At 46.1% G+C, this 27,248-nt stretch overlaps 1 protein-coding gene across 2 annotated transcripts in view; it reads left to right on the top strand.

Moving 5' to 3' along the window:
- LOC147611380 (DNA polymerase eta-like) overlaps positions 1–27,248 on the top strand; it is a 132,548-nt gene that overhangs the window by 31,835 nt on the left and 73,465 nt on the right. For both annotated transcript variants that reach the window (XM_086784449.1, XM_086784448.1), the window contains exons 3-6: positions 1,071–1,178; positions 19,956–20,048; positions 20,205–20,332; positions 20,470–20,545. In XM_086784449.1, coding sequence (XP_086640575.1) covers positions 1,071–1,178; positions 19,956–20,048; positions 20,205–20,332; positions 20,470–20,545 — 405 coding nt within the window. The remainder of the gene's footprint in view (positions 1–1,070; positions 1,179–19,955; positions 20,049–20,204; positions 20,333–20,469; positions 20,546–27,248) is intronic.

Here is a 27,248-nt window from a genome sequence, read left to right as displayed (position 1 = left end):
GTTTTGCTTGAGCTGCATGGGTGGTCTTGAGACCACGTTCCAGTCCCGTATTGAAGCACGAGTCATGTACGTGTTGCGGGAGCTGGATAACTTGACCATGAATGAGGGTGATTCCATTGTAGATCACCTTATCAAGGTAATAGACCTAAAGAACAGTTGTTGAATATAGATGAGGTAGTTGATAACAAGAAATTGGTCACTACCATTCTTAATTCCTTACCTGAGTCTTATCAAAGTTTTCATACTTCTCTGAATCTCTCTATGAGAGGAGGTAATCCTTTATCTTTTGAGGAGCTGGTTGGATTACTTCTCCATGAGGAGCAGACAAGGAAGAACAGATCTAGGGGTGATGCAAGCAGAGGAGACCAAGCCTTTTTTGTGAGAATATGTGAATATGAAGCGGAAGCAAATAGAGATCACACAAGAGAGAGTAGACAACCAAGAGAGATCCAACACTTGAGCTAGAAACTGAAATGTATTGAATCTATTGAATGAATTATGAAGGCACAATGGCCATGCTTATATACATCTCATGGAGAGCAGTCGGCCAGTAGCACTAGAATAAATGCATATGCCACCTTTGGTCCCATGTGCACATGACCAAAAAGTGTGTCCAAAAAGGATCTTACCTGTTTTACCACATTGAAGCATATCCAATTTGTGCTCCTGTAGGAGCAACACATCCATAGGTTCACCTGTGATGGCAGGGTGGAGCTGTTACTCCACAAGGTGCTTCCTACTGCAGCTGGGAAGCCTCCCTAGACCTTGCACATTCCATGAGATAATTCTCATGGTAAAGAAGTGGTTTTGACTCCGGACCTGAGCAACTGCTTGGCCGGAGTCTGAACCCGCCTCCCATAAAGGCCTAGCCATAGAAATATTGCCAGTCTTGTTATGACCTAAGTGGCCATAACATGTCATTTCTCCATTTGGTTCCCTTTGAATTTTTTTTTTGGTGACAAGTAGTACTAATTTGTTAGGTGTTGTAAAAGCTTCTTACTTTTCGTCATGTGCATTTAATATTTGGGATTGCAAAGATCGGCTTCTGAAGCTTTACAAGTGCTTTGCAGTGTCCAAATTTGCATCTTGTGCATGTTGAGACTATCGGAAATGATCAATGGAGTGCTGCAGCTGCTAGGCGTGACACTGCAAAGGTGTCGCTAGAAAGGTATCGACAGGTGCGTAACTTACGATTGCATGATTTCTTGCTTCTGATTTTTATTTGTTTCAATTTTCCTCTACTGCAGGTGTAGAGGTTCTCAAATTTTTAATTAATATCTTGTGTCTGCATGTATTGCCATCTATATGGTTAGGTGGCAGTTGAGCTTACTTGCAATTGGTTAAGCGACCGTGATTGCTTTTTAATGATGACTTGTTAAGTCTTTATTTAGCTTGACACCATCCTCAGTTTGCTACTGTATTGGAATTTGTAGCCTTAATTTGATGGTTGATCTGTTTTAATTAAGAAGCAAAGCATTGTATAAATTTTATGCATAAGAGGGCTTGTTCGCTTTGGCTTCAGCTTATGTGAGGTAATGTTAACAACCCAAGCTTCAATACTGATTGGTTACCTTCCTTTGGCACATTGGATGTGATTCACGCACAAGTACAAGGCAGCAGACAGCAGCCAAGGTCCCCCCAGCAAAAGCTCATGCGGCAGCCCACGGGGCAGTTTTAGAGCAGTTTTGGGGCAGCCCAAGCACGTGAGACCAGAATGGCCTAGGGGCCAATGGTTGGGCACCTTTTTAGCCCAGTGTAAACAGGTAAAGTGATTTTTATGACACTTGCAAGCCTTGCAAAAGGCTTGCTGACTAGACATGAACTTGCCTATAAATAGGCACCCCCAGCCCCTCATCGCACATACTGCTCATCAAATATTCCTCACTCAAGGCTTTCCATTTAGCAGAGGCACAGGCAATAGGAGAGCAAGGAGAAGGTTCTGGCAGCCAGTGTTTGTTTCGGAATCTGGAATCAGCAAGCAACTTGGGCTGAGATCAGCAAAGGATTGATCATCTTTGTATTTTCAATTGTACTTTTATTCATTGTACAATACACATTAGCGTTAAGATGTATTATCATGTGTTTTGTGTTTGCTTGTCTCTACTGCATATCCATCTCTGTTAACACAATCAGAGCACTAGTACACTTACAATTGGTATCAGAGCTTGAGGATTCTTGCAAAATTTAATTTCCAGCATCCTATGTGTGCTGCCAGCCTAAATAAGTTAGGATCATGGGAGCCTAGTAGGGTTTGGGATACGGTAATTCTGTTAACTCCTTTACTGTTACCATTTTTTCATCATGTCTTCATATGAAAAAAATAAGTTAGGATCAGGGAAACCTAGTAGGGTTTGGGATATGATACTTTTGGAAACTCCTTTACTGTTGCCATTTTTTCATCATGTCTTCATACGAGCAGATGCTGGCTTGGGTGGCATTTTTGGCGAACAAGTTTGCATATCTTGGCAATCAAAACAGCCACACTTTCTACTTGTGGATTTGACTCAGCAAGGGTACCGACTTCCATATACTCTGCTTCTGTTGCTTATCACCCATAGCAGGCGGATGATGACCTCCAGCAAGAGCTGGAGCCTGGAGTACTCAGCCCCCTTCAAGCGGCACGGTGAGAGTGAATTGGAGCGCCGTCCCTGGTCAGGAGATTGCTCTAAGTTCCAAGCAAGCTGGCACAGGAGCTGCCAACCCGCTGAGCGGCACCGGGCGGTCCCCTTCGCTGGATCCCCCTCCATTATCTCTAGTTTGGCGTGGTGTAGCAATGTTATAGGGATCCGTATTCCTCTCACACGGCCCATGAGGAGCATAATCAACTTTTGAAGATGCTCAAAACTCCCAAGTTCAATGAAAGGCTAGATGGCGATGTGTTTGGCACTTGGACATAGGAGATGTCCGCGCCAGGTTGGTCATGAAGCCAAAAGAAATATCTCCTCACCATATCCTTAAGATATCCCGAGATATATCTCCATATAGCTTTCTTGTAAGCTTGATGATATAATCCACAATATCCATATGGAAAGAGTGCTTAACACGTGCACATAAAGCCAACTCCATACTTCCAAGATAAATTTTGTGAATTCATAACTCCTTAGACCAAGTTGTCTATTACTCATGCTCTTGCTTCATAGGCTATGAAGCGGCTGGCCATGCTTAACAGCAATGATGGTAAGTGTGGTTGAGATCTTTTCTCTTCCTTGTTGATAGAAGGAAGCCTCCGCTTCCAAGAAATCGTATGCTCTGACACCAATGTAACTTCCAAAGGGGGCCAGAGGTTTTGCAAAACACTTGACCATTAATGCAATTAAACGTTGAAATTGGCCACAGCCTTAAACATATGCCACTTAATTCACATAATTGTAAAAGAGAGATGTGCACAGCTAACACTACATAGAGGCCAAAATGGGCTGACCCCCCCTCCTTGGAGTATTTTATTACTGCGAGATCAGCCTGCGGCCTCCATGAAACCTGCTAGAAAAGAATAGGGCAACTCTCCACCCAACCGTCGATATAGGAACCCTAGACAACTAAAATAGCCTTGGTTGTTCCCTACCCGTGTCGTGACACTACTATCCCCTTTTGGAAGACTTCATCATATTGTTATGATCTTGCAGAAAATCTTTCACTTTTTGAATTCTTTCGGCAGCTAACCCCACAGCTACTGGAGATCGGGGTTGAAACCCATACATAAGCATGAAAGGACTAAAGCCTGTAGCGACATGCTTCGCACTATTGAAGGCAAATTCTAAAATTGCTAAGTAATCTTCCCAATTCACGAGTACTTGGTTGACCCTTTCTGTCTAACCATCACTCTGTGGGTGGTCAGCTGTGCTCATACTGAGCATCGTGTGCAACCTTTTGAACACTACTCGCCAGAAGTGACTATTAAACTTTGGTCTGTATCATTGACTATATTGGCTGGCAGTCCATAAAGTCCATAGATATTCTCAATGAAAAAATCGAGCTAACTCTGGTGTTTTCACCGCGGTTTTAGTCGGAATAAACCAAGACATCTTGGTCAACTTGTCCACTACAATCCAAATGGCATCATGGCCTCTGCTAGTTGTAGGTAGACCTACAATAAAATCCATAGAGATGCTTTCCTACTTACCATCAGGGATCTCTTATGGTTGTAATAGCCTGCCTATCTTAAGACGCTCAACCTTATCGACCTGGCATTTTTGGCAATGCAAAACATATTCTTGGATGCCCTTTTGAAGTCCAGGCCAATAGAATTGTCTTCTCACTAAGGCATAGGTCTTCCTAATTCCAGGATGACCTGCAATTGGACTATCATGACACTCATAAAGTATTTGGCACCTAGTGTCGGAGTTCGAGGGTACACACACTCTTCCTTTGTGTAACAAGTACCCATTATCGATGGAAAAATGCTTTCAATGATTAAGCTCGTCCCTGGAAAGAGAAGAGCTGGGTGTGGAACTATCATGTGCACTCGCTACTGCAGAGTGGGATGGATCCTTGTGTGTAACAACTTTCCACACATGTGCATATGACTGATCATGTTCGTAGCGGTAACGGATACTTATTCTTTATCATGATTGCATTCAAACCACGATAGTCCACGCATAAACGCATAGACACATCTTTCTTCTGCACCAATAAAATTGGTGATGCCCATGGCGAATTGCTAAGCCTAATGAAGCCCTTGGCGAGGTAGTCAGCAAGCTGACGCTTTACCTCACTGGCTTCACTAGCGCTAAGCCTATACGGAGGCTTGCAGACTGGTTTAGCATGCTTGAACACTTCAATGGCATGCTAGACATTGCGCTCAGGGGACAAACCAGATGGCAAGTCACTTGGAAATACATCATGAAATTCATGCAAAAGATTTTGCAAAGAATTAGAAGCTTGTTGAGTGAGCTTAGGAAAAATTTTAGTTTGTTCATTATTATGCATAGCACTAACATGTTGTTCACATATAACAGAATTGAGAGATTTAATGTTCACATATAACAGAATTGAGAGATTTAATGCGCAAACTGAAATTAAAATCACCACCACTAGCATCATCATGAGACAAAATTGAAGGAGACATGTAACACAAAGAGATTTTCTATTTCATGAGCATGTACAAGGCGGTTCACTTCAACAGAACAAATGAGTGGAGATGGGGGTACATCACATTCACCTTGCAACTGAACTTGTTTATCATTGACCTCAAAATCAAGATAAAACAACCACTCACGACCCAAAATAACATCAACTCTCGTAATATGCATAACTTGAAAATCTAAGTGCATTTCATGTCCGTGAATAGTGAGTCACTGAGTGGTACTTGCTTAACCATTGTGTCCCATACATGCTTATCATGCCCATTAGCAAGAGATACCATGTATTCATGATCACTAGGGCTTTGTGGCAATTTTAAATTTTTAACCAAGTGATAATTTAAAAAGTTGTGTAGCGCCATCGTCAATCATGACACGAACTCTTCGTCCGTTGATGTGTCCATGCGTCCGAACCAAATCATAAGGCCCGAAAGAGGGTATCCACATCGTAAAGGTTACATAACACTTATGCGTGGCATTGGTATGGCATACTTGAACTTTAGAAAACTTTTGAGAAGTTTCAAGTTGCAAGACTTGCACCGTGTGCACTGCCTTACTACCGCCCTTATCGACATCTTTGCCACGGTTCTTTGTTTATCATGATCAACAACCATGCAAATAAAACATAATTTTTTCTTTTTAGCTCACTCATAATCTTGTGGTGATAAGGGATCCCTTGGCCTTCTTAATCGCATCATTATCTTGTTTGGTCCCCTTCCGTTTGTTCCCCTTAGAACTACGGAAGTCGGATGCTCCAACCCAAGGTGTCTTTGCCGTGTGTTTCTTCTCAGTATTATCATCGAAGATCTGCGCACTTTTTATGGCCTCTTCCAAAGTTTTAGGATATTGAGTTTTAACCTTAGTCTTATATTCATTATCTAGACCATGTAGAAAACCTCGTACTTTCTGGAAATCATCCAAACCTTCGAGCTTGAGAATTATATCGTGATACTTAGAAATATATTGGGTCAACATAAGACCTTCCATCTTACAAATGTCCCAAGCATCCCAATTGTGATCCTTCTCATTCTTAGGTAAGAATTCTTTCCGAAAGAGTGTCTCAAAAGTAGCACATGTTGTAGGTTGATCGCGCTCGTCGAGACTCATCCACCACTTGTAGGCCTTGTCCTCAAGCATGAGACTTGACTCGAGTGTGTGAACAACATCAGGAGAATGCTTCAAAAGGTGCAATTTCGTCCACTTTTGTAAAAAAGTGTTCATTGCATCTTTATTACGCTCCTTCTCTTCCCTATGGAACACATGAGGCTTCATACTCTTGAGCATAGCTGCCACTTCTTGATTCCCGGGCGTTTCGGTGTCTTGAGTTGATCCCCCAGGAGTAGATGTACCTGGAGTATCAACCGGGACAATCCTGTTAGAAGTCATCTCCTGTCTATATTTATACACCAGGGCCTCTGTTGTGGGTGTGCCCGCCCTGTATAAGGTGTTTTATCATTTTTCCACACTCCTCGTATTTTTCCCTATTTTTTCCCATTTTTTTTTAGTGGTGGGGAGGGTTGCCAGAGGGTGGCAGGAGCACTCCAGAGTTGGCCGACTGTCCCAACAGCAGTCTTGTGGCTGGCCGACTGCACACAGGTGATGCGTGGGCTTCAGGGCTGCTGGTCGACTGCATACAGACAAGTCGTGGGCAATTTTTTTTCTTCGTACACACCCGGGGCCCACTCAAGTGGGTGGAGCCGATTTCCCCTTCCAACAATTAGCCAATTATCATGGTCGGGCAAGGGCCACACACCATCGGGCAAGAGCCACGAATTAGGCATCCCCCATGACCACCGCGATGAGTTGAGCGCTGGAATAGCGGAGGGGTCTCGTATGGATCCTCCTATCTCGGGTGATCCACCACGCGAGGAGGAGGAGTCACTCGAGTGTTCAAGGGGCAAGAGTCCGAGCAACCAAACACATCAAGCGAGCATAGGTGTCCCTTTATAACATGAGAGAGCCTAGTGGGACTTGAACTCATAACCTAGAGGTTACAAGTCACAAGCTTTGACCACTACACTAACTCAGTTGGGACAGTCGTGGGCAATTTTCTGCTGGGCCGACTGCATTTATGCAGTCGTGGGCACTTTTTATGCTGGGCCGACTGCTCTCCCAGGGGCATATAAATAGGCCCCTTGCCCCCACCACTCATTCATTCAGTTTTCTCGGGATCTTGTGTATAGAGAAGAGTTTACACACCTATCTCTCTGTGTTTCTTGTGCTGTTTATTTTCTGCAGTCTACTTGCTCTTGTCTACCCAAGTTTGGTTATCATTTCCGCTGCATATTCTGACATGGTATCAGAGCCCTAGGCTCGAGATAGATCTAGGGAGTTTTTCTGAGCAAGAGGGGGAGCGTTAGGCTGCTGATTGGTGGACTGTTTTGGGCTGTACGGGAAGAGAAGGTGCAAGAGGAAGGCGGGCTAAGGGGCTGGACAGCCACTTGCAGGTTTACATTTTTTTCCCACCCACCCACCCTTTCAGGTTACTCTCCGCGATGGTAGATTTACTAGAGATGACTGAGAAGCACGTGAAGATTCCGACTCTCCCCACGTTCCCAGTGGATCGTCAGCTGGACGGCCCAATTACGGCATCTGGAGGGTCATGATGGAGTCGGTGCTGGAGTCATATGACCTTGCTGATTTTATCATCATCGGGGTTCCACGGCCGGAAGCTGAGGAAGGGGAGTTACTATCGACGAGGAAGGACCGAGAGGCACAGGCACACAGGTGGGATCGTGTCAACGCCAGGGTCCGGTCGTTTATTTTCCTCAATTGCACACCACAAGTGATCAATCATGTGAAGCACATGACGCTGGCGAGAGGCATATGGGAGCACTTGGCTTCTTTGTATAACAGGGTATCACCCATGAAACGGATATCCTTGGAAGTGCAGATGCGGGTTATGAACCCTGCAAAGTCCTCGACGATGCGGGAACACATTAACAAGCTGCAGGCCCTTCAGCAGGAAGTCCTACAAGCTGGGAAAGAGATATCATCTGAAGACATGGCCATCACTTTGCTGTCCCACTTGCCTGGTCAGTATTCTGCTTTCTATTCCTCGTTGATTACGAGTGGCAGGCTTAGCACCATTACTTGGGAGGAGCTTGTGCCAATGGTCTTGGACCAGGAGGAACGTTTTACGAACCCTCCTCACAGCGGAGGTTCGGAGGCCTTAACTGGCCAACGGTCGAAAGGCCGGAATAACAACGAGGGCAAAGGGAAGGCTTCACCGTAGAAGTCTTCTGAGAAGAAGCCTGATTCAGAACGAGAGAAGCTGAAGGCAGAAAGATCTTGTAATGATTGTGGCGAGAAAGTCCGTAACCCTGAACTAGTGACCAACTGCTTAAGAGTCTCTTGCATGGTTTGTAAACTTTGAGAAAGAACAAGTAAACTTTGCTCAATACGTTGTGTGCGTGATTCTAACAAAGTATGAACAAGTAAACTTTGCTCAATACGTTGTGTGCGTGATTCTAACAAAGTATGTGCATGTAAATCCACAAATCCGTGATCACTCGCATCCAGATCAACCATATTGGTATCCAAAGATGGATGACCGTCATGCTGTTAACCCTCGGGGTGCTTGGAATGTTTTGAGGTCATGGTAACAAATCAAATTCGAATGCAAGATGAAGATGAATACCTGACCAAAACCAGCTCGCCTTGCTATAGACACCGCGCTCGTCTCCTTGGTGTGTGCGGGTTGCAGAGAAATATTGAGAAAAAGCCTCCTCGAAAGCTTGAGAGAAAGCCTCTTATCTAACGTGTATTGGTGGCTCTTCAAAAAGCCTCCTTCTTTAACTATTGTTGCGGGTCTCTTTCTCTCCTTCCGTCGTCAATACAAGAGAGAAAGAGAGAGATGATGTTCCTCCTTTAATTTTGCCCACGGTTGGATACAACAGCCTTTGTTTTGTTTTTATATATATATATTTTCTCAAAAAAAATCTTACCTGCCGATGGCCGGCTAGCGTGCACTTTAACAGCGTTGTTGTTGAACTCCTTGGTTGTCGATGTTGTTGCTTTCGTGGCTAGCTCTGTTGGGGTGACAACCGCCTTGAGTGCAATCCAAAAGGGCGGGTGTTGGAATAGGGGAAAAAGGGTTGACCGGCGTGTGCTTGCCATCGACTGGGCGACTGGCTCTGGCCGGTGTGCGCTTACCGTCGATTGGGCGATTGGTTGGAGGGGAAAAAGGGCTGGTCGGTTGGTGTCGGGCCTCGGCTGTGTCTTATGCGCCGGTTGTCAGCTGTCTTGTATGCCATAACGGTGCTGCTGTTCTTATGTGGGGCTTATGCGCCAGCTATACAAGAGATGAAAAACTTGCTCTCTTCACGGCTATGGTGCGTTGATTCTGCAGCGATTGTGAAAAGCCGTGTGTGTACTATGGCTGTCGTGCGCAGCCTGTTGTATGAATTCGCAGAGACAAGCGGAAGACGATGATGAAAGAGCCTTGCTCTGATACCAGTGTGAGATCAGTTTGTGACCTCCATGAAACCTGATAGAAGAGAATAGGGCAACTCTCCACCCAATTGTCGGATATAGGAACCCTAGCTGGCTAAAATAGCCTTGGCCGTCCACACTAGTCCGGACTCCCTTGAACCGCCCAACTCCCGCCTAGTCCTACCCGTGTAGTGACAATTACCCAAGGAGAAAATATCACATACAGGCTTTGAGGGCCTTACTCTTCCCACGAGAGATGTCGGAATATCAAATACAAGCTTTGAGGGCCTTACTCTCCCCACGAGAGATGTTGGATTATCCATATACAAATGCCATAACATAGTCCAACACGAGGCAACCATACAATTCGGCCAGTACATAAGCTGTAGAAATGCCGGGCCAACAATATAATCCATATACCTCTATGTGGGTATTGATTCTTTCCCAAAAACCATGGGTCTTCATGCAATAGAGCTAGTACAGCTGGTACGACTCTCCATTCAGCCGGTACAGCCAATACATGGGTTGGTACAATAGGTACAATGGTTGGTACATCAAGTACAAGGGTTGGTACAACAGCCTATGCACTCTTCCCAATGGTATGAGGGAGGGATGCAAAGCTAGGGTTGAGAGAGGGGCTTTTTGGGACTGTTCTAAACTGTATATGAATGCTGTAAATGAATGAGAATGTTGCGTTTTACCTTCACCAAGTGGCTGGAGCAAAACGATGAATGGATGAATGCTGAAAATTGTATGGATGTAGAAAACGCAAGATGGACTGAAGGCTGAATGCTGAAGTGTTGCCTTTTATTGATGCAAGATGGCTGAAAGCTCATGCGTTGAGGCGCCTACTACTGCACGAGGAAAATGCTGATATGAGGAGGCTGAAAACTGCAATTGCTTGGCTCCTTGTGCTGAAGATGCTAAGCGCCTGAATGCTCCTTGGCTGAATATGAATGAACGATGGAATGATTATGCAAAGGCTCTATTTATATGGGCAAGATGTGCTAGTCTGCTGGCTACAGTGCTGGCCGACTGCACATGTCCAAATAAAATATCTAAATGATGTATAAAATGCTAGGAAAAAGACCAGAAAATTCCTAGATAAATATTGGATGCTATCTGGGTTCCTGCAATGGTCTAGATGCTATGCATGAATGATTTGCAATATGCACGATGCTTTTTGATGCAAACCCTAAGGTTTCTATTGATTGTATATGCATGAATGCGTCTCTTTAAGTGGGTTAAGGGACTTAGACTGACTGATTGACTGACTCACTATGGTTGAGAATGACCTACGTAGCTCGTGCCTGACTTATCCTGGATTGAGGATTACAATGGGGTCATGGCGTACGACAAATATCATCCTGAATGGAACTAATACTGTACAAATGTTGCACTGTTGATGATGAGCCAGTTTGTCACCATGCACTACAGTGCAGAGTGCATGTGACACCACACAAGGTGATCCCATGATTGTAGTGAAGTCCAAACATATAGGTACCCGCTAGTTAGCGAACAACCCTGATCGCTGAACTCCTTCTTCGGAGTATTGAAATACTGACTTAAGAGATCAATCATCTCAAATGTTCGTCTCAGCTGTGCCATGATATTAGGCACTTTGGCTTGATTTGAACCAGAGATGATTAGATCATTGACATACAACAGTAGGTAGCACATCATTCCGTGATCTGTGTGGATATAGATATTGCGATCATAGTGGGATGGGTGAAAATCTTGGCTGCGAAGAAATTTGTCGATGCGATGATACCACGCTTGGGGGGTTTGCTTAAGCCCATAAAGAGCTTTATGCAAGCGGAAGACTTTGTCCTCATACCCAGGGAGCGGGAAGCCCGGAGGTTGGTCAACATAGACTTCCTTCTCGAGAATGCCATTTAGGAAGGCACTCTTGACATCCATTTGGTAGACTGGCCATGTGTGGTTTGAGTAAGAGACGGATTGTCGTCATTCGAACTGTAGGTATTACGAAGGTCTCGTCCAAGTCAATGTCTTCTTTTTGGCGAAAGCCTTGCACCACAAGCCGGGCTTTGTACTTGTCCAAGGTACCATCGGCTTTAAATTTGGTGCAAAAAATCCATTTGGTTTCAATGACCTTCTTATGACGAGGGCGATCCACAAGAGACAACGTGCCATTACGGTCAATGCTTTCAAGTTCTTGTTCCATAGCTTGTTTCCAAGCTGGCTGTTTGATTGTCTCTTTCCACGATGTTGGCTCATCGTGCGTGTAACTTGGTTGAACACAATGCTAATCCATACACTTAAATACACTAAGATTTGATGGACACTTGCTCAAATACAAGAAGTAAATTGCTGAATTGACAAGAGACACACAATGAGCCGGAACGGCCGATCCCTCCCTCAAATAAAGTATATTGATCTTGGGAGAATCAAGTACATAGTGTCATGGGCATTTCTGACCAGATTTCCATTCCAATTCATATGAATACTGTATTGCAAATAAGTGGTTGTCGATGAAGACTTGCAATCCACATTACCCTCTCAAGTGCCCATATGTTCCCTACCATCTGCTCTCTATTCCACCAACACATGGTAGCAACAATCTGCAAGAGAGCACGTAGGACAAGAGAACACTACACAGGGTATGTGATCTTGTAATCCGGTTCCTCCCTCCTGCTACTTGCTTTCATATTTAAGCATTAAAGCTTACCAATTGCAAGTAGAGTCGATGATAGCGGAAGTCTTCGCGATGGAAGTCCTTGGAGTGAAGAGATCTTCGATTTGTCGCAATTCTTCGCGACAAAATTCTTCAAGATGATGAAGGGAACCTTGGGAAAGCTTCCCCTATGGTTCAACTTGAGAAAGGAGGACTGAAATTAGGGTTTTCAATAAAAAGACCAGAAATTACAGCAATAAGGAGAGTTGTTTTGCTGAATTTCAGTCATTGGGAGTGTGTAGGAGAGTGATTAGCACCTGGAAACACTCTTGGAAGCTTGGGAAACACCTTAGCAAGCTTGGATATGGAGTAGGGAAGGAGAATGTGTAGAAAATGCAGCCCAACAGCCCTCATGAAGGAGGCGCCAATTTCTAGAGAGAGGAGGAGGAGAGAGGTGGTGAGTTGTCCAATGTAGGTGGCAGGCAGGTGCTTTGTGGAGCAAGCTAGAGTGGACACATGGTTGGTTACTCCCTTTGTACAAAGGGGATAAGGTCTGGGCGGTGGACATTGGGTTATGTCCACCTCAGGACATCAATGTGTGCGAACACCGGGCTGGTCATAATTTATAAATGAGTTTTGGTCATCCAAAACTTAATGAAGTATGTACACACTCACTTATAAATTAGTGCTAACTCCTAAGGCCAAGTTTATGACCAATACTTACCACTTGTCACATGCCACATAACCATGTCAGCAGACAGTTTCGCACGCACGGTTCGTGGGTGGGCGTCCCCTTACCCGGAACTACACATTGGTCAAGCAAGCATGAAAACAGCTTGCAATTTCAATTGCAAGCAAGCAAGCACATAGAGATGCTATGCAATGCAGCATTGGTATGGATAATCCCCGTTCATGAGACTATACCAAAATAGACGTGTTCCAGGCAAGTACATGAGGTACCAGACCCAATGGAACACCAATCCACCAAGCATTTCCGGGCATGTACACGGAGGCACAAGTCCCAACAGAAAACCAAGTCCACAGTAACACATGAGTGGCATCAATTCTCGGCATATACAACTGCCATGGACACTAGTTCCATGTACGTACATGATAAGAAAGCACGGGTGGACCAATTGGGTGGCCAAATGGTGACAATGCGCCACATAGTCTATGAAAAAGTAGAGGCAAATGAGGCACGAGGATTGAGTTTGTTGGATCAACAGGAACCGTCCAAAGGGATATCGCTTGGAAGCATGCCTGAATCCCGCATTCTCTGTTGATACCAGCCGGGTAAAGGGTCCCTGGGTGGGAGGAAGGCTCCTCAGGTGGCGGAGTAATAATTGACTGATTAGGTTCATGTGGAACAGCCGAAGAATCTTGATTGGGTGGTATGGCAGTGGAAGGCGAAGTAAATCCCGCTCATCAAAGACAATTTCTCGACGAACGAGACTTTGTTTGATCTTGGATCAAAGACTTTGTAAGCGTTTGATTCAGAAGAGTAGCCCACAAAAATGAGCAATTGCCAATGAGGTGATAGCTCAAGTGGTAAAGGTGTTTGCCTAGGACCAAGAGGTCTTGGGTTCAAAACCCCCCTTGGTGCTTTCTCAGCGGCATCGCCTACAGGTGGATAAATAAGCGCCTATAGGCAGCTGCCTATGAGCGGTGAAAATTAGTAACTATGGGAGGATCTTGGGCCAAAGGCGAGTTGAAAAAAAAATAATAAAAAAAATTAGCAACTCACTCCTTGGCTAAAGCTTGCCCCTCATGTCATTCAGAGTGTGTGTGTAAGCATGACACCCAAAGACACGGAGATGGGAAACAATCGGTTATTCGCTATAAAATGCCTTAAACGAGGTCTTGTGAGGAACAATGACTGTGGGGCAATGGTTCAAAAGGTACACCGTAGTGTTGACCGATTCCGACCAAAGGCATTCATGCAACTCTATTGCAAAGAGCATGAAGCATGCCAAATCCAAAACAGTTCGGTTCTTGCGCTTGATCACTCCATTTTGTGAGCGGGAGTTGGTGGAGGTGACTTGGCGTTGAATGCCCTGCTCTTGCAAGAACTCGGCAAATTGGTGGGAGATAAACTCACCACCATTGTCACTCTGAGCAATCCCAATCGAGACGCCCATTTGGTTAGTGACTAACCGAATCCACGTGGTAAAGTATTGGAAAGCATCTGATTTATGTTTCAAGAAATACACCCAAACGTACCTCGAATAGTCATCTACAATCAGCATGTAGTAGAGTGATCCGTTCAATGAGGGGATTGGGGATTGCCCACTCAAGTTGAAGTGAATCAACTTGAGGACACCCTGAGCACGATGAGTAGCATGATGTAGGAACGGTGTACGATGCTGCTTACCCATTTGACACGGATGGAAGACATCCTTTGGCAGTTTGAGGCGGGGTATGCTTTCAACCAACTGGTCCTTGGACAACTCATAGAGCGTGTCATATTGAAGGTGACCATAGTGATAGTGCCCTAGTCGTTCAGTGTCCGAAGGAGCTTTGGTCACATAGGCACGAACCCGATGAAACTCAGAACCCTTGAAGGATGGCTCATATAAAAAAGTAGACATCCGGTATAAGCCATCCTTCTGTGCTTGACCTCGGGCAACAACGAGACCGGTAGTCTCATTAATCACCTCGACAAGTCGCTTGTTGAAGTAAACTCCACGATCGAGTTGGGTCAGTTGGGATACAGAAAGTAAGTTTAGGCCCAAGTTATGAACAAGATAGACATTGTCCAAGGTTGCCAGGTTGGGGCCTGTGTTTGTGTCAAAAAAGACGGTGCCAATAGATTTGATGGGCAACAGTGTGTTGTTGTCACATTGAACTTCACCCTTAGTAGGACGCTGAGAGATGAAAATGTTGGCATTGCGTGCCATATGGTGTGTAGCTCCACTGTCAACTATCCAAGTGACCGAATGGCCACAGAGAAGAGTTGGGTGGGCTTTGATGATGGACATGGTGGATCCTCAGTTAACAGACAGATCTGAACGAGAGCAGAAGCTTCCACACGCTGATTGCCTCGTCTAGTCCGTTGTTTCTTCTTTCTTTCGGAAGAGTGGCCAGAGTCAACCTTGGATGTGGCATGAGCGACATTGGCCGAGGGGCCGGGATGTGGTGTAAGTGATGATCAGTTAGACATCTCTTTTGGGGTGGCCAAGGAAACTGATGGGGGGGGGTGGGGGGACCTTGAGCGACCTGACTAGTGGTTCACTATTGAGAAGATCTAGGCCAATTCGTACGGGTGCCTTGTTGTTGGTTCCTTGGTGGGGGACCCTACAGAGTAGGTGCTGGAGTCTTACCCCCTCTCGATTGCCAATTTGGGGCATTGTTACCACCTTGGTTGTTTTGGTGATTCGAGTTGTTGGTGTTGGGGTTGTTACCTCTATTTTTCTTGGCTTTAATGCCACACTCATCATCAACATGTCCAGACATTTGGCAATGAGTGCAATATCTATTCTTTTGGGGAATATTTTGCTAGTAGGGAGTGGATGTCGAGGCAGGGTTTTTGGGATCAGTGTTGTTGCCTTGGGGTTTGCCTTGATTACTTGGGTTGTTGTTCCCCTTCCCTTGTTGCTCTTTTTGGGTAGAGTTGGTATTGGAAATAAGGGCCCCCTCTTGGGTAGAAGAGGAAGAAGATGACTTCTTGGGGTGAAACTGGTCATGCAACCGAGTTGGCACTCACACTCATATAGCTTAGGCATAGGTTCTAAACTAATGGTCTGTGTGGCAAAGTAAAGAAACTACGTGGCAACTTGTGATGGCTTGGTCTTCTTGAGACTTGGCGGAGCTAGTGGTGGTGTGCTCCGCGTTAAGGCACTGGTATTCAGCAACCTTGACTGTCAGGTCATCGCCCTCTTTAATAGAGAATTGTTGGATTTGATGCTTGAGATCAATGCGACGTGTGCAATCATCTCTCTGCAAGGTGTGCCCATCCCTCAGAGACATAGGGGAACTGCTAGAGTTGTGAATGAAAATATAGCAGAAGGCCTTGCATGAGCTCCACTATGGCAGTGGCATTTCTAGCTTCCCAATAGCGGATGACTTCAGGAGGTGCTAGTGAAGGGTGAGGTTTCGGTTCAAAACCCTTCACTAGGTTCCAAGAATGTTGGGAAGTGAAAACTTGTTCCATAAGGTTAGCCTAGGTGGTGTAATTAGACTCATTGAAACGAGTCTTTTCTGTGAAAGCATTTCTGGACATAGAGACATGAAGGAAAGGAGGTGGTGGGGTCCAGGATGGCTGGTACCCATATCTGGAGTGCAGAGGGTTAGTTGGACCTTTAGAATATCCACTAATACCCGGCACAGGTGTAGGACTTGGCGAGGGTACTCCATAAGATGGGATATAAGGTTGGGCACTTGGCACAGGTGGAATACTTGGCCGAGGCACAAATCCTTGAGTAGGCACATAAGTTGGAACTGGGGTAGTGCCTGAGATGGGTTGGTAAACTACCTGATACCGCGGGGGCCGGAATATTGGGTGGTGACACAGTGTCGGGAAGCATAGTGTCGAGAGATCCCTGTGTTGGGTAAAACCCATATGCAGGTCCCTGTGGTGGTGCGGTCGGTAATGGCTGCATGCCAACACCAGCGGGAAGAAACATGGGTTGGGTGGGAGGGTTTTGTGCTTGTGGTTGTGGAGTATTCCAAAGCACATCAGGAGTGGAAATAGAAGGTGAACCAGAAGAGAAAACAGTGTTACCTCCTTGTACATCAGTAATCTGGGAGCGTACTCTGCCCCTAGACCCTCCTCTATTCGGGTTCACATTACTCCAAGGATCAAGGGTAGTTGTTGGTACCATATGTTGAAACTGTGCTGCAGAAGAAGACAGCCAGGTAGTGTTAGGCACATAAGCACTCAAAGGTGCATACGAACCCGACGCGGTCTCTGGTTGAGTTGATGATAATGGATCTCCGGACAACCATGGTGGTACATGTCCTCCCTGAGAGAAAGAGCCAAACCGAAGTCTAGGCTGTCGGTTAGACTGCGTAGCAGGGCTCTCCAAAAGAGGTTGGATATTGGGGTCCAGTACTGGCACACTAGCTATAGGCATGTATCCCCCTCTGGAAGCAAAGTCTGATAAGCTGGACGAGATGCCAAAGGTGTAGAGGGTGAGTAGGTGTAGACAAGCTGGTCGTCTCCCAATGTAAGACCTCGAATGGGGCTCTCCAATGAGTAAGAAGTCCCATCCTTCGTGTGGTCTAGATCTGACTAAGGAGAATCAACATTTGATGACTAAGGCTGGTCCTCCAGAATCATGGGTAGACGATCCATGTGTGTGCTCTCGAGGTCTTCAATCCCTTTGCGCACGATAGCTTTGATGCCATGTGAGGGCAAAAGGACGAAAGGACCAGATGTGCGAGTGATTGGAGCAAATCAACACAGCATGAAATGGAAGAATGAGTCTTTGTATAATGATGAATGTAATCTAGTACAAGAGGCCCTCTGATGTGAGGTGACTTTGAGTAGGAGACCGACGAAGAAGCAACAATGAGGTTGGAGCGGTGACGAAGGTGATTGCGGTGGCTCTCCAAAGTAATAGCTGTAGTCGGCAGCAGAAACGCAGTGGTGCAGGCTGTAGTGACAAGGGTGCTGCTGTACCTGAGAGGTGCAGACTTTGGTGACGAGGGTGCTGCTGCACCTGAGGGGTGCAGGGCTGGGTGGCTGCCAGAGGACTGCAAAAGAAAAAAGCAGAAGTTGGAGATGATGAAACACAGGAGGTTGCTGGGCTGCTGCTGCTGTAGGGGGTAGAGCCGACAGCAGACTGATATGGGCAGAAAAGTGGGCTGCCGTTTCTGTGTGCAGAGGAAGGAGCCGACGGCGGTTGCTGCTGAAAAACGATCATGATGATTCAGGCCGCTGCAGAGGAAATGCCGGCAGCAGAAGTTGGTCTTTGTTGATTATTATGTTGTGTGTTTGCTGAATTATGAAGCGGTTGTTTATATATGTTGTTGGGCTGCTGGTCAGCCCAGATAAGGGCTGTCGGCCAGCAGCACAAGACAAAAAACCCAAATAAAATGCCCTTTTTGGGCTGGTTTTCACACAAAGAGAGGGCTCCAATTTATAGATTTGGCCTCCCATGTGCTAAAATGCAAGAGAAGGCTATAATGACAAGGGAAGAGCCACACAATAGCTGGAGTGACAAGTGCAAGGCCACTTGTTTCACTTTGATCCACTTTCTAACAAGTGTGAGGCCACTTGTCTCACTTTGATCCACTTTCTTGCCAAATGTCCCAATCTAACAGATGGGTTCTCCCATAATCTTCACCTTTAAAAATATCCCAACTGTTAGACCGTCTGCCAAATGTGCTTTGGCATGTCCCCCCATTTCCTCAATTCTAGACGCAATGACGTGACGTGAACGGAATTTCCATTGGAATCGGGCCAAACATAGTAACTCTCCTAAATTTTAGGAGTGTGATCCTTTGTATTCTAGGATAATCCCCCATTCCCAAAGCTTGTACTTTCCAAATATTTAGACGTCCTAGAGTCCACCAGACCCCTTTCATACTGGGAAATGTCTAGACTGGTGATAGAAACTTACCCTTTTTTTGAGGCGGTGAGTTTGTTTGGCCAAAGGATTGAGATTCCTAAGACCATTAGGATGGGCAGTTTGGAGCAGTTTTGATAACCCTATAGGTGCACAGAGGTGTCCAAGACATGCACCAGTGGTTGGGACAAGTATTGATCACAATATGAACACATTTTATGATATTTTTGATGACTTTTTATGGCCTGAAAAGGGTTGTCCAGGATACGACTTGCTATGAAAATCCCTATATAAAGGTAGGTCAAGGGTCATTCAAGAGGATTCAAAGGTAGAGGCTAAGCCAAGGCCAAAGGCATGTAGACATGACATTTGGATCAGTGACACCTCATTAACGCACAAAAGCGGACAATAAGCATTAGTTTATGCATAGCATTAATTCATGATCATCATTCAGGGCTCGGATCTTTGTCAATCATTGTAATTACTCATTCATTTAGTAACATATAGTAGGAGTAGATTAGGTAAAGATTCTTTCTTTTCTACTTTTGTTTATTTCTTTGTGTCATCATGTGCATGTGATTACCGTTAATCTATGTAGCTTAATGTTAATCACCATTAATCAGGCTTGTGCATACTTAGCATGTTGCATGCAATGTATAGTAGATTAGGGTCACATCTCTTGTTGTCTTTTGTGCATTTGCAAGGTCAAAAGGATTAGTGTTAATCTTTTATGTGCTTACCGTTAATCTATGTTTAGTCTTCCATTGCATCACTTTTCCTTGAGGCGGCTGCAAGGGTGGCACTCACATGGGTGATGCATCTGACAGATGACGTGTTTAAAATTTTAGATGTGGGAATCATTTGTTGGTGGAGACAATGGTGGACTAAGATATCAAGGCTCATTATAGTTGGAAGGGTAGAGAATAGTGACAAGGTGGTCATAATAAAAGGCATCATCAGGAGTGGCCTTTGTGAGCTCTTGGCATATGCCAAGCCCGCTTATGTCTAGCTTGATGCAGCATGAGAGGTTTGACACTTGTGTGACTACCTTGGTAAGGATGCAGGAGAAAATTGTGGGAGATTCCTCAGTCATACATGATGTGCTGGACATTTGCAAGGCTAGTGTGATGGCTTGGTATTTGTTTGCTTCGCTTTGTCATTTTCATGTGCTGCTTTTGCAGCCTTGTGCATTTGTTTGACAAGAATTTTCTATTAGTCTTTGATTGGCCAAAGTATACTATAGGCTTCTTCTCCCTCTCTTTGGTGTGAAGATCGAATCTGTTATCTTTATCTACGCAGGCATCAAGGAGTGTATTTGACATCTTTCGTCAGCATGCTGATATCTGTGAGCGGGCAAGCATTGATGAAGCCTATTTAGATGTTACCAAGAAGGTTTGCATGCTTTCAGTTCAAGTTTTTGTTTCAGATAGATCCTAAGATTTCACCTGCATTCCGGTCCTTTCGGTAATTGGTGTTATTATTGACGTTGATCAGTATGGTATCTTGTATTGGTTTTAGTCATTGAGTGGATATCAGTGGTTTTGACAGGTTGAATTTCTGGTCAAGGAAGGTTGCAATTGGGATAACGAGTTACGGCGTCTAGTTGATATGGAGGAAAAAACCGGCATGATTGTTGAAAATGGACCAATGGAAATTTGTGATCCCATAAGTAAAAGGTGGCTTCTTGTTTGTCACGTTGTGTAGATATATGCCATTATGCTGTGCTATTGTCAAAGGGTCTGTAAAACTTGTGAGCATCACATTGCTATTGATGTACCTCACTTAATTCTTGTATATCTATAATGCAGTGCAGGTTATTATCAGGTGCCATTATTGCAGAGCGAATACGTACTGACGTCAGATCTAAGTTGGGGTACACTTGCTCTGTGGTAATTACCCATGTTAACTATTGTTTTATTGGGTCATGGTCTAGAGCTGCATTTTCTATGGCTGTATGACATGGCATACTTTGGCCAGTCCAACGTGTCCTCAATGAGACATACGATGCTAGGGATGTCCTCTTCTATGCAGAGATAAGAGCAGTTTTTAGTCCATCCATGGCTGCACATGGGGATCAATGCACGAAACGTAGGGATTGTTGCTAATACTGCTACGGGGGCTGAAAGATAGCCATGGGGTGTATGCACAGAGAGAGAGAGAAATGAAATGATATATTAACGTCTCTATGAGGCCATAATGGCCTATGAGACCAAAACTGAGAGTACATCTGAAGTTGGTGTCTCATCAAAGAGAACAACTAAATGAGACTAAAAAGTACAATAAACTGATTGTCCTACAGTTATAAGAACAGAACTGTAAGACTCCGAGATGATACTGAGTAGAAAATACTGGAAAATACTGAAAAATGTATATCAGGTAGATCCATGTATGCTGATCAGTTGAAGTGTTGCCCTCTCCTTAGATCAAGTATCTCCGCCATGGGGCTGTCTAGAATGGAGAGGTCGTAGAAGCGAGGTAGGCGCCTCCGATGTCGAGCAATAATGGCTTTGATCTGGCGATGGTGAGGATGCCGTGGTCGGGATCTTGGTGGGCGTGGCCGACAACGAGCACGACATAAGATAACTGCTCTATCAGTGGTGACTCCCTGGGAGCGTGGTCGGTGCCCTGATGGCCCAATGGAGGAGGTATCAGGAGGTGTGTGGGTTGGGTTGTTGGTGTTGGTGTCGGTGCTGAAGAAATCTGTCAGGGTCCTTTGTCTAGGTACATCATGGCTCGGCCTCCTGTCTGCCAAGAGGGTCTCTCTGTGTCTCCTGAGCTCAAGTAGAAACAATCCTAGGCATCTCTGATCCTCAAACTCCATGACCCTGTGTAACGGCCCAAAACCCTCTCGGAAGAGGCAGTGATATCTCCCTCGGATCTCATAATAGACTGTACATCGGCAGATGTAGTGTTCCTGTGTCTCTACCTCCTGGTAGCATAGCTGACAAATGCGGTCATCCAAGATCTGATGCACATATCGCCCTGTCTCAATCCGCAGCTGGTGTGATGAGGTCCGGATCTGTCCAATGGCACAACGTATCCCATGTGATAGGTGTACATCCATGTACGCCGGGCGGGTGATAAAATCATTTGGTGAGAGGTGTAGAAAATGGCTCTTGTAATAAGCCATTTTCGTGCCTAAGGGGTCAAGGGGGCTAGTCCATGTCCTTTCTGTGTCCACTCTATGATATCCATCTTGATCACGCGGTTTTGCTCTGAGCGGGTGAGATCCAAAAATGGACAATCCAGACTGTACTGAAAGGGTGGTAGTGCCTCTATTCCAAACTATGTAGGTCAAACCATGATCTCATCTGAGCGTACCAGCAATGAGTATCTCCATCCTCTGCCAACTGTATGGATGAGGTCAATGCCAATCGGGAGTACTTTTGCTCAGGGAGCTCCCATAGCCGCTGTAAAAAGGTAAGTGCCTGGAATAGGGCCTCGGTTACTACTGGTGAGGCACCCAGCTCAGCTCAAACAATCTCATGTGGTACTGATGATCGCTCGAATCATGCGGGCAATCATTATAATGTCTGCGGTAAAGAAAATACATGTCTGTGGGCATGGTGCTGGCGGGTCAGGAAAAGGTGTCTGTCCAGGAACTGTATATAGAGATGCTGCATAACTACCCCAGACCTCTGTAGAAGTGATGGCCAAAGCAGGGGAGGACTCATGAAACAGACGCCAAGCCTCCCTCGAATCCTGGCTCAAGAACAGCTGGTATAATTCCTGCTCTAGCTGAGCAAGGAAGGCCCGCTTCTTCCTTCGCACAAGGCGTCGGAAGGCAATACGTGACTGTCGGTGAGTAGTGACTCCCAAAGCAACCTCCCGCTGCAGTCGGCGGGCTCTGGTCTCTCTGCACTCCTCATCATACCAGCTGTTCTGGGGCATACATCTAGAATGCTGTCTCTGTCCAGGCTGAGTATGTGGATATGCCTCTCTCGCTGCATCATGTAAAGTCTCTGTCAGGTCAACTCCTCCAAAGGTCTCCCTGGCTCCTCTGTGTACAGACGTCTATAAATCCCATCTGTGTAGACAGCATCAGTCTCTGAGGTAAAAGTATATCGAGTGTGATCTGCCCCTCGTGTCCTCTGAGCTGTGGTAAAGTGAAAAGAGATAGTCAATGTCAACAATGCATGATCCACTACTACCCCAATGGGCCGAGATCCAACTGTGAAGTCCTCAATGCATGAAACAAAGCTGGGCATAGCCATAACATAATCCACTATGCTAGCACCATGTCTATGTGGAAAGCAAGTAAATCCAGCTGCTGACGGAAACCTCTGCAAGCCATTAAGTATGGCCAACCCATGTGCAATCCCCATATCTACCAAATATCTCCCATACTCTGTGCACTCCACATCCTGTGAGCGTCTGTCTAATCCCATATCCAGAGTGTCCAGCTCTCTCAGCATCTCCTCCGAGGTATCATAAAAGGCTGTCTGGCGGTTGCCTGTCCGGGCATTAAAGTCCCCTAACAGGATGATGTCTCCATCCCTAGAGAACTCCCATATGTCATCATCTAGCACAGAGAAAGGAGACTGCCCTCTAGGTGCTGCATATGTCGATGTACTAGGAGCAAAATAGCATATGGCAATATACAGGAATCTGCCTGTGTCGGCCCTCAGTCTCACCCACATATATCTAGCCTGATCATCTCTCCGAACTATTTGTAGAAGCGGTTGCAGCTCCTCCCTGAAAAGAACTGCCACCCCTCCTGATCCTCTACTACTGTGTACCGATCTCGTCCCTACTCTGCAAGCTGTCTCCCATCTGTATCCTGTCACCTGTGGCATCATCTGACCAGGGGCCTGGTGAGTCTCCGAGTAGAAGACTATATCTCTATCTCTAAAGCTGTCCTCAAAGGCACCTACATCAAGTCTGAGGGATCCATTGCAGTTCCAGGCTGCCAGCTTTAATTTGGTCCCATAGGTCTCGCACCGTCATGTAGAGCGTCGCTCCACGATGACCACCCTCCCTTCTCTATAAAATGCTATCTTACCCTTTTCTCTTGCCGCTCTAATCTCTGGCATGACTTCCTTCATATGTGCAAGCTGTGAAAGAGTAAGATCATCACCAAGAAAAATGCCTGTATTCTTTAAAGTGGGTCGTCTCTTCAAGAACTCCTCCTTCGCCTCAATAGAGGGGAAGCGAAGTATGAGAGCTCTTTCCTTTGATGTTTCCCCATTGCCTCCGCTTTTTTTGCCCACTCTCCAGGCTTTTGCGTGTGTCGGACTGTCAATCCCCATCAACACCATAAGCTCTTTCACCTCCTCTTCAACTTTATCCCCGTCTTTAAGGCCGGTAATCCTCACATGCACAGCACGTGTACGTCTTCGTTGTTCCTCTTCCAAAGTCATGTTAATGATTGTAGGTGTAGGGGTTGTTATCTCCTTACCTTTACCCTTCTTGGCGACCTCTATCCACTTCTCCGCTTCATCCATCTTCTTTTGAGTCTTGGTGATGACTTCCACCCATGAGGAAGTCTTTGCTTCTTGTTGCTTCTCTTCTTCCTTAATTGCCCGTACTTGTTTCTTGATAACCTTGAGCTCTTCTATCATGGATGGCTGAATTTCACCTTCTTCAAGTCCACCATTTGCCTTGGCCTCTGCAAGCTCCCTCTGAAGAGCTGAAATTACGCCTTTGAGCGTGTTGACTTCCCCGTGAAGGTCTTTGACTTCCGCTATGAGGTCCTCCTCCTCTTTCCACCGCTTACCCTCATTGAATACCATTTGGAGAAAGTTTGCTTTCTCCTTCCACCATCCCTCCATCTCTGCCTTCCATTCCTTCATTTCCTTTTCCACATTTGTTATCCTCTTGTTTGTGACCATAAAGGTCGCCTTCGTCGGGTTGCGCAAGGGGGAAGCCATGGAAGAAGCGAGAGAGAGAGAGTTATGCTGCTGCCTTGGGGGCCTGAGCAAGGGTGGGTGGGGAGAGCAGGCCACACCACCTCGCGGATAGATAGACTGGCCATTGCCAGCAGACCTGTGCGGCGTACAGCGAACAGGGCAGCAGGCGGGAGGGAAGGCGGCGGAAGTGAAGCAGGCGGCGCTAATAACAGGGCGGCGGCGGCGAGCAGGGGGAACAGCAGGCGGGAGAGAAGGCGGCGGACAGGGAAGGGCGGCGGAAGCGAGCAGGGCGAACAGCAGGCGGCGGAAGCGAGAGAGAGAGAGAGAGAGAGAGAGAGAGAGAGAGAGAGAGAGAGAGAGAGAGAGAGAGAGAGAGAGAGAGAGAGAGAGAGAGAGAGAGAGAGAGAGAGAGAAATGAAATGAAATGTTATATTAACGTCTTGAAAAGGCCATAATGACCTATGAGACCAAAAGTTACATCATGGTGGATCTGATACAATGTCTGGATAAAAAAACCCAGAAAATGAAAAATAAAGATGATACTACTGGCACCTAGAAAATGAAACTGGAACTGGAAGGTACACTATGGAGGTACCTCCATCTCATAATATGTGCCGCATCGGACACTGGCGGATCTCCTCAATATCCTCTGTGGTCAGCATCCTGACTGGGTGTCTCGCATGCCTCGCAAGAATAATCCGAATCTGCCGCTGCAACCTCCGTCTATGCTGGGATGCCCTCCTCCGTGGTCGTGGGCGTCTGGACCACCCAAGCTCAATTGCACGATCAATCAGTGTACCCCTGGTGTGGGCGGTATCCATGTCCTGCTGCTGCTGTGGTCCATCTGGCGCAGTGATGGCTGGACTAAAGAAGTCTGTAATGTGCCTCTGAGTCTGGCTCTCTGTGCGCCTAAGCAGGCTATCTCTATGTCTCCGCAGCTCAAGCAAGAACAATCCCAAACACCTCTGGTCCTGGTACCCCATGACTCTGGAAAGTGGTCCAAAACCCTCTCTGAATAAACAGTGGAAACGACCACGTATCTCATAGTATGCAGTACAATGGCATATATAATGCAGCTCTGTCTCTGGCTCCCCATGGCATACTCGGCATATCCTGGCCTCAGCTGGTATACCTCTATATCGGCCAATCTCAATCTCAAGCTGGTGTGAGGATGTGCGAATCTGACCAATAGCACATCGTACTGCATGAGACAAGTGTACATCCATGTAACTGGGTCTGATCACAAAACCATCTGCTGTGAGCTGAAGAAAATGTTCTCTGTAGAAAGCCATCTTCGTGCCCAGCTCCTCAGTCGGCTGTATCCATGTCCTCCTAATGTCCAGCTGAACTAAATCCTGACGGATGAGTCTGGTAATCTCTGTCCGTGTAAGAGTGAGAGAGGGTGCCTCCAGAGAATACTGGAAGGGAGGCAATCTGTCCATGCTAAAACCATGTGCCTGGAACCAAGATGTCATCTGTCCATACCAACAAGCCGTGTCTCCCTGTAAAGCTAACTGTCGGGAGGACTCCAGGGCGAGGCGTGCATATCTGTCTCGGGGGAGATCCCACAAGCCATGTATGTAGGAGACTGATCTCGTAAGAGCCTCAATCACCAGAGGGGCAGCCGCCAGCTCTGCTCGAATAATCTCATGAGGTACCACAGCCTTGGCTCTAATAAGCCTAGCAATCATAGATACCAAAGGCCTCTCCATACCTCTCCACCCGCTTGCGCTGTGATGGCCCACTGAAGGTCCCCATATCTGCACTCCATAAAGCATAGCTGATGTCACTAGAGTGTCAAAAAGCCAGAGTTTTGTTCGAGGTTCCTGAAACTGAACCTGCGAACACATCCTCTCCAAACCACCCAGGGCTGCATGTGCTCTAGTCAATCTAGTCTCTGCTGCTCTCCTCATCGAAAACACTGGCCCACTGAATACTACCCCAAGATATGTATATGCATTTGTATACTCCACAATCTCCTGCCCACATGTAAATGTGGAAGCTGATCGCCTAACCCACTGTGGCGTGGTGTTAAACACCATAACCTTGGTTTTGCCAAGGTTGACAGACAATCCACTATCATGTGCAAACTCATGTAAAGCATCCAGATGACGCTGCATACCCTCAGGAGAGTCAGAGATCAACACAATATCATCAGCATATAACAATAGTGGGATCCATGTACCTGCTAGCTGGGCTCCTCTGTCCCCCAATCTCTCAATGTAGTCAGAAGCCTCATCCACATACATACCAAACAGTGAAGGAGATAACGGGCAACCTTGCTTCACTCCTATAGTGGAGTGAACCAAAGTAGAGACCCCCTCTGGGGTGCGTACCTGTCCTGCAAAACTGATCTGTATAAAGCCATAATTCCCCATATGAGCTCTGTGGGTACCCCCATCTCCTGTAATCGCCTCATCAATCTGGCTCTGGGCACTGTATCAAATGCTTTGCGGAAGTCCACAAAGCTACAATAAATCCGTCGCCCATGCGACCTGCCCTCCTCAATAATGGCCTGGAGAGTCAAGATGTGGTCAAGAGTAGAGAAACCTCTCCTAAACCCTGCCTGTCCCTCTGCTCGAATGCCAACTCTCTCTGCCCATCTACTCAACTGCTGCTCAAGAATGGATGCATACAATCGTGCTAGTGTGTGACCAATCATAATAGTGCGATAATTCCCTGGCTGCATAGGGTCCCGTGACTTGAAGATAGGCACGATGGTGGACCTACTCCAAGTCTCGGG

This window comes from Cibotium barometz, chromosome 47 (genome assembly GCF_041138505.1).
Source record: "Cibotium barometz isolate CiBa-2024 chromosome 47, ASM4113850v1, whole genome shotgun sequence".
Classification (NCBI taxonomy): domain Eukaryota; kingdom Viridiplantae; phylum Streptophyta; class Polypodiopsida; order Cyatheales; family Cibotiaceae; genus Cibotium; species Cibotium barometz.
Note: the sequence above shows the minus strand (reverse complement) of the source record. Positions and strands in the feature narration are given on the sequence as shown.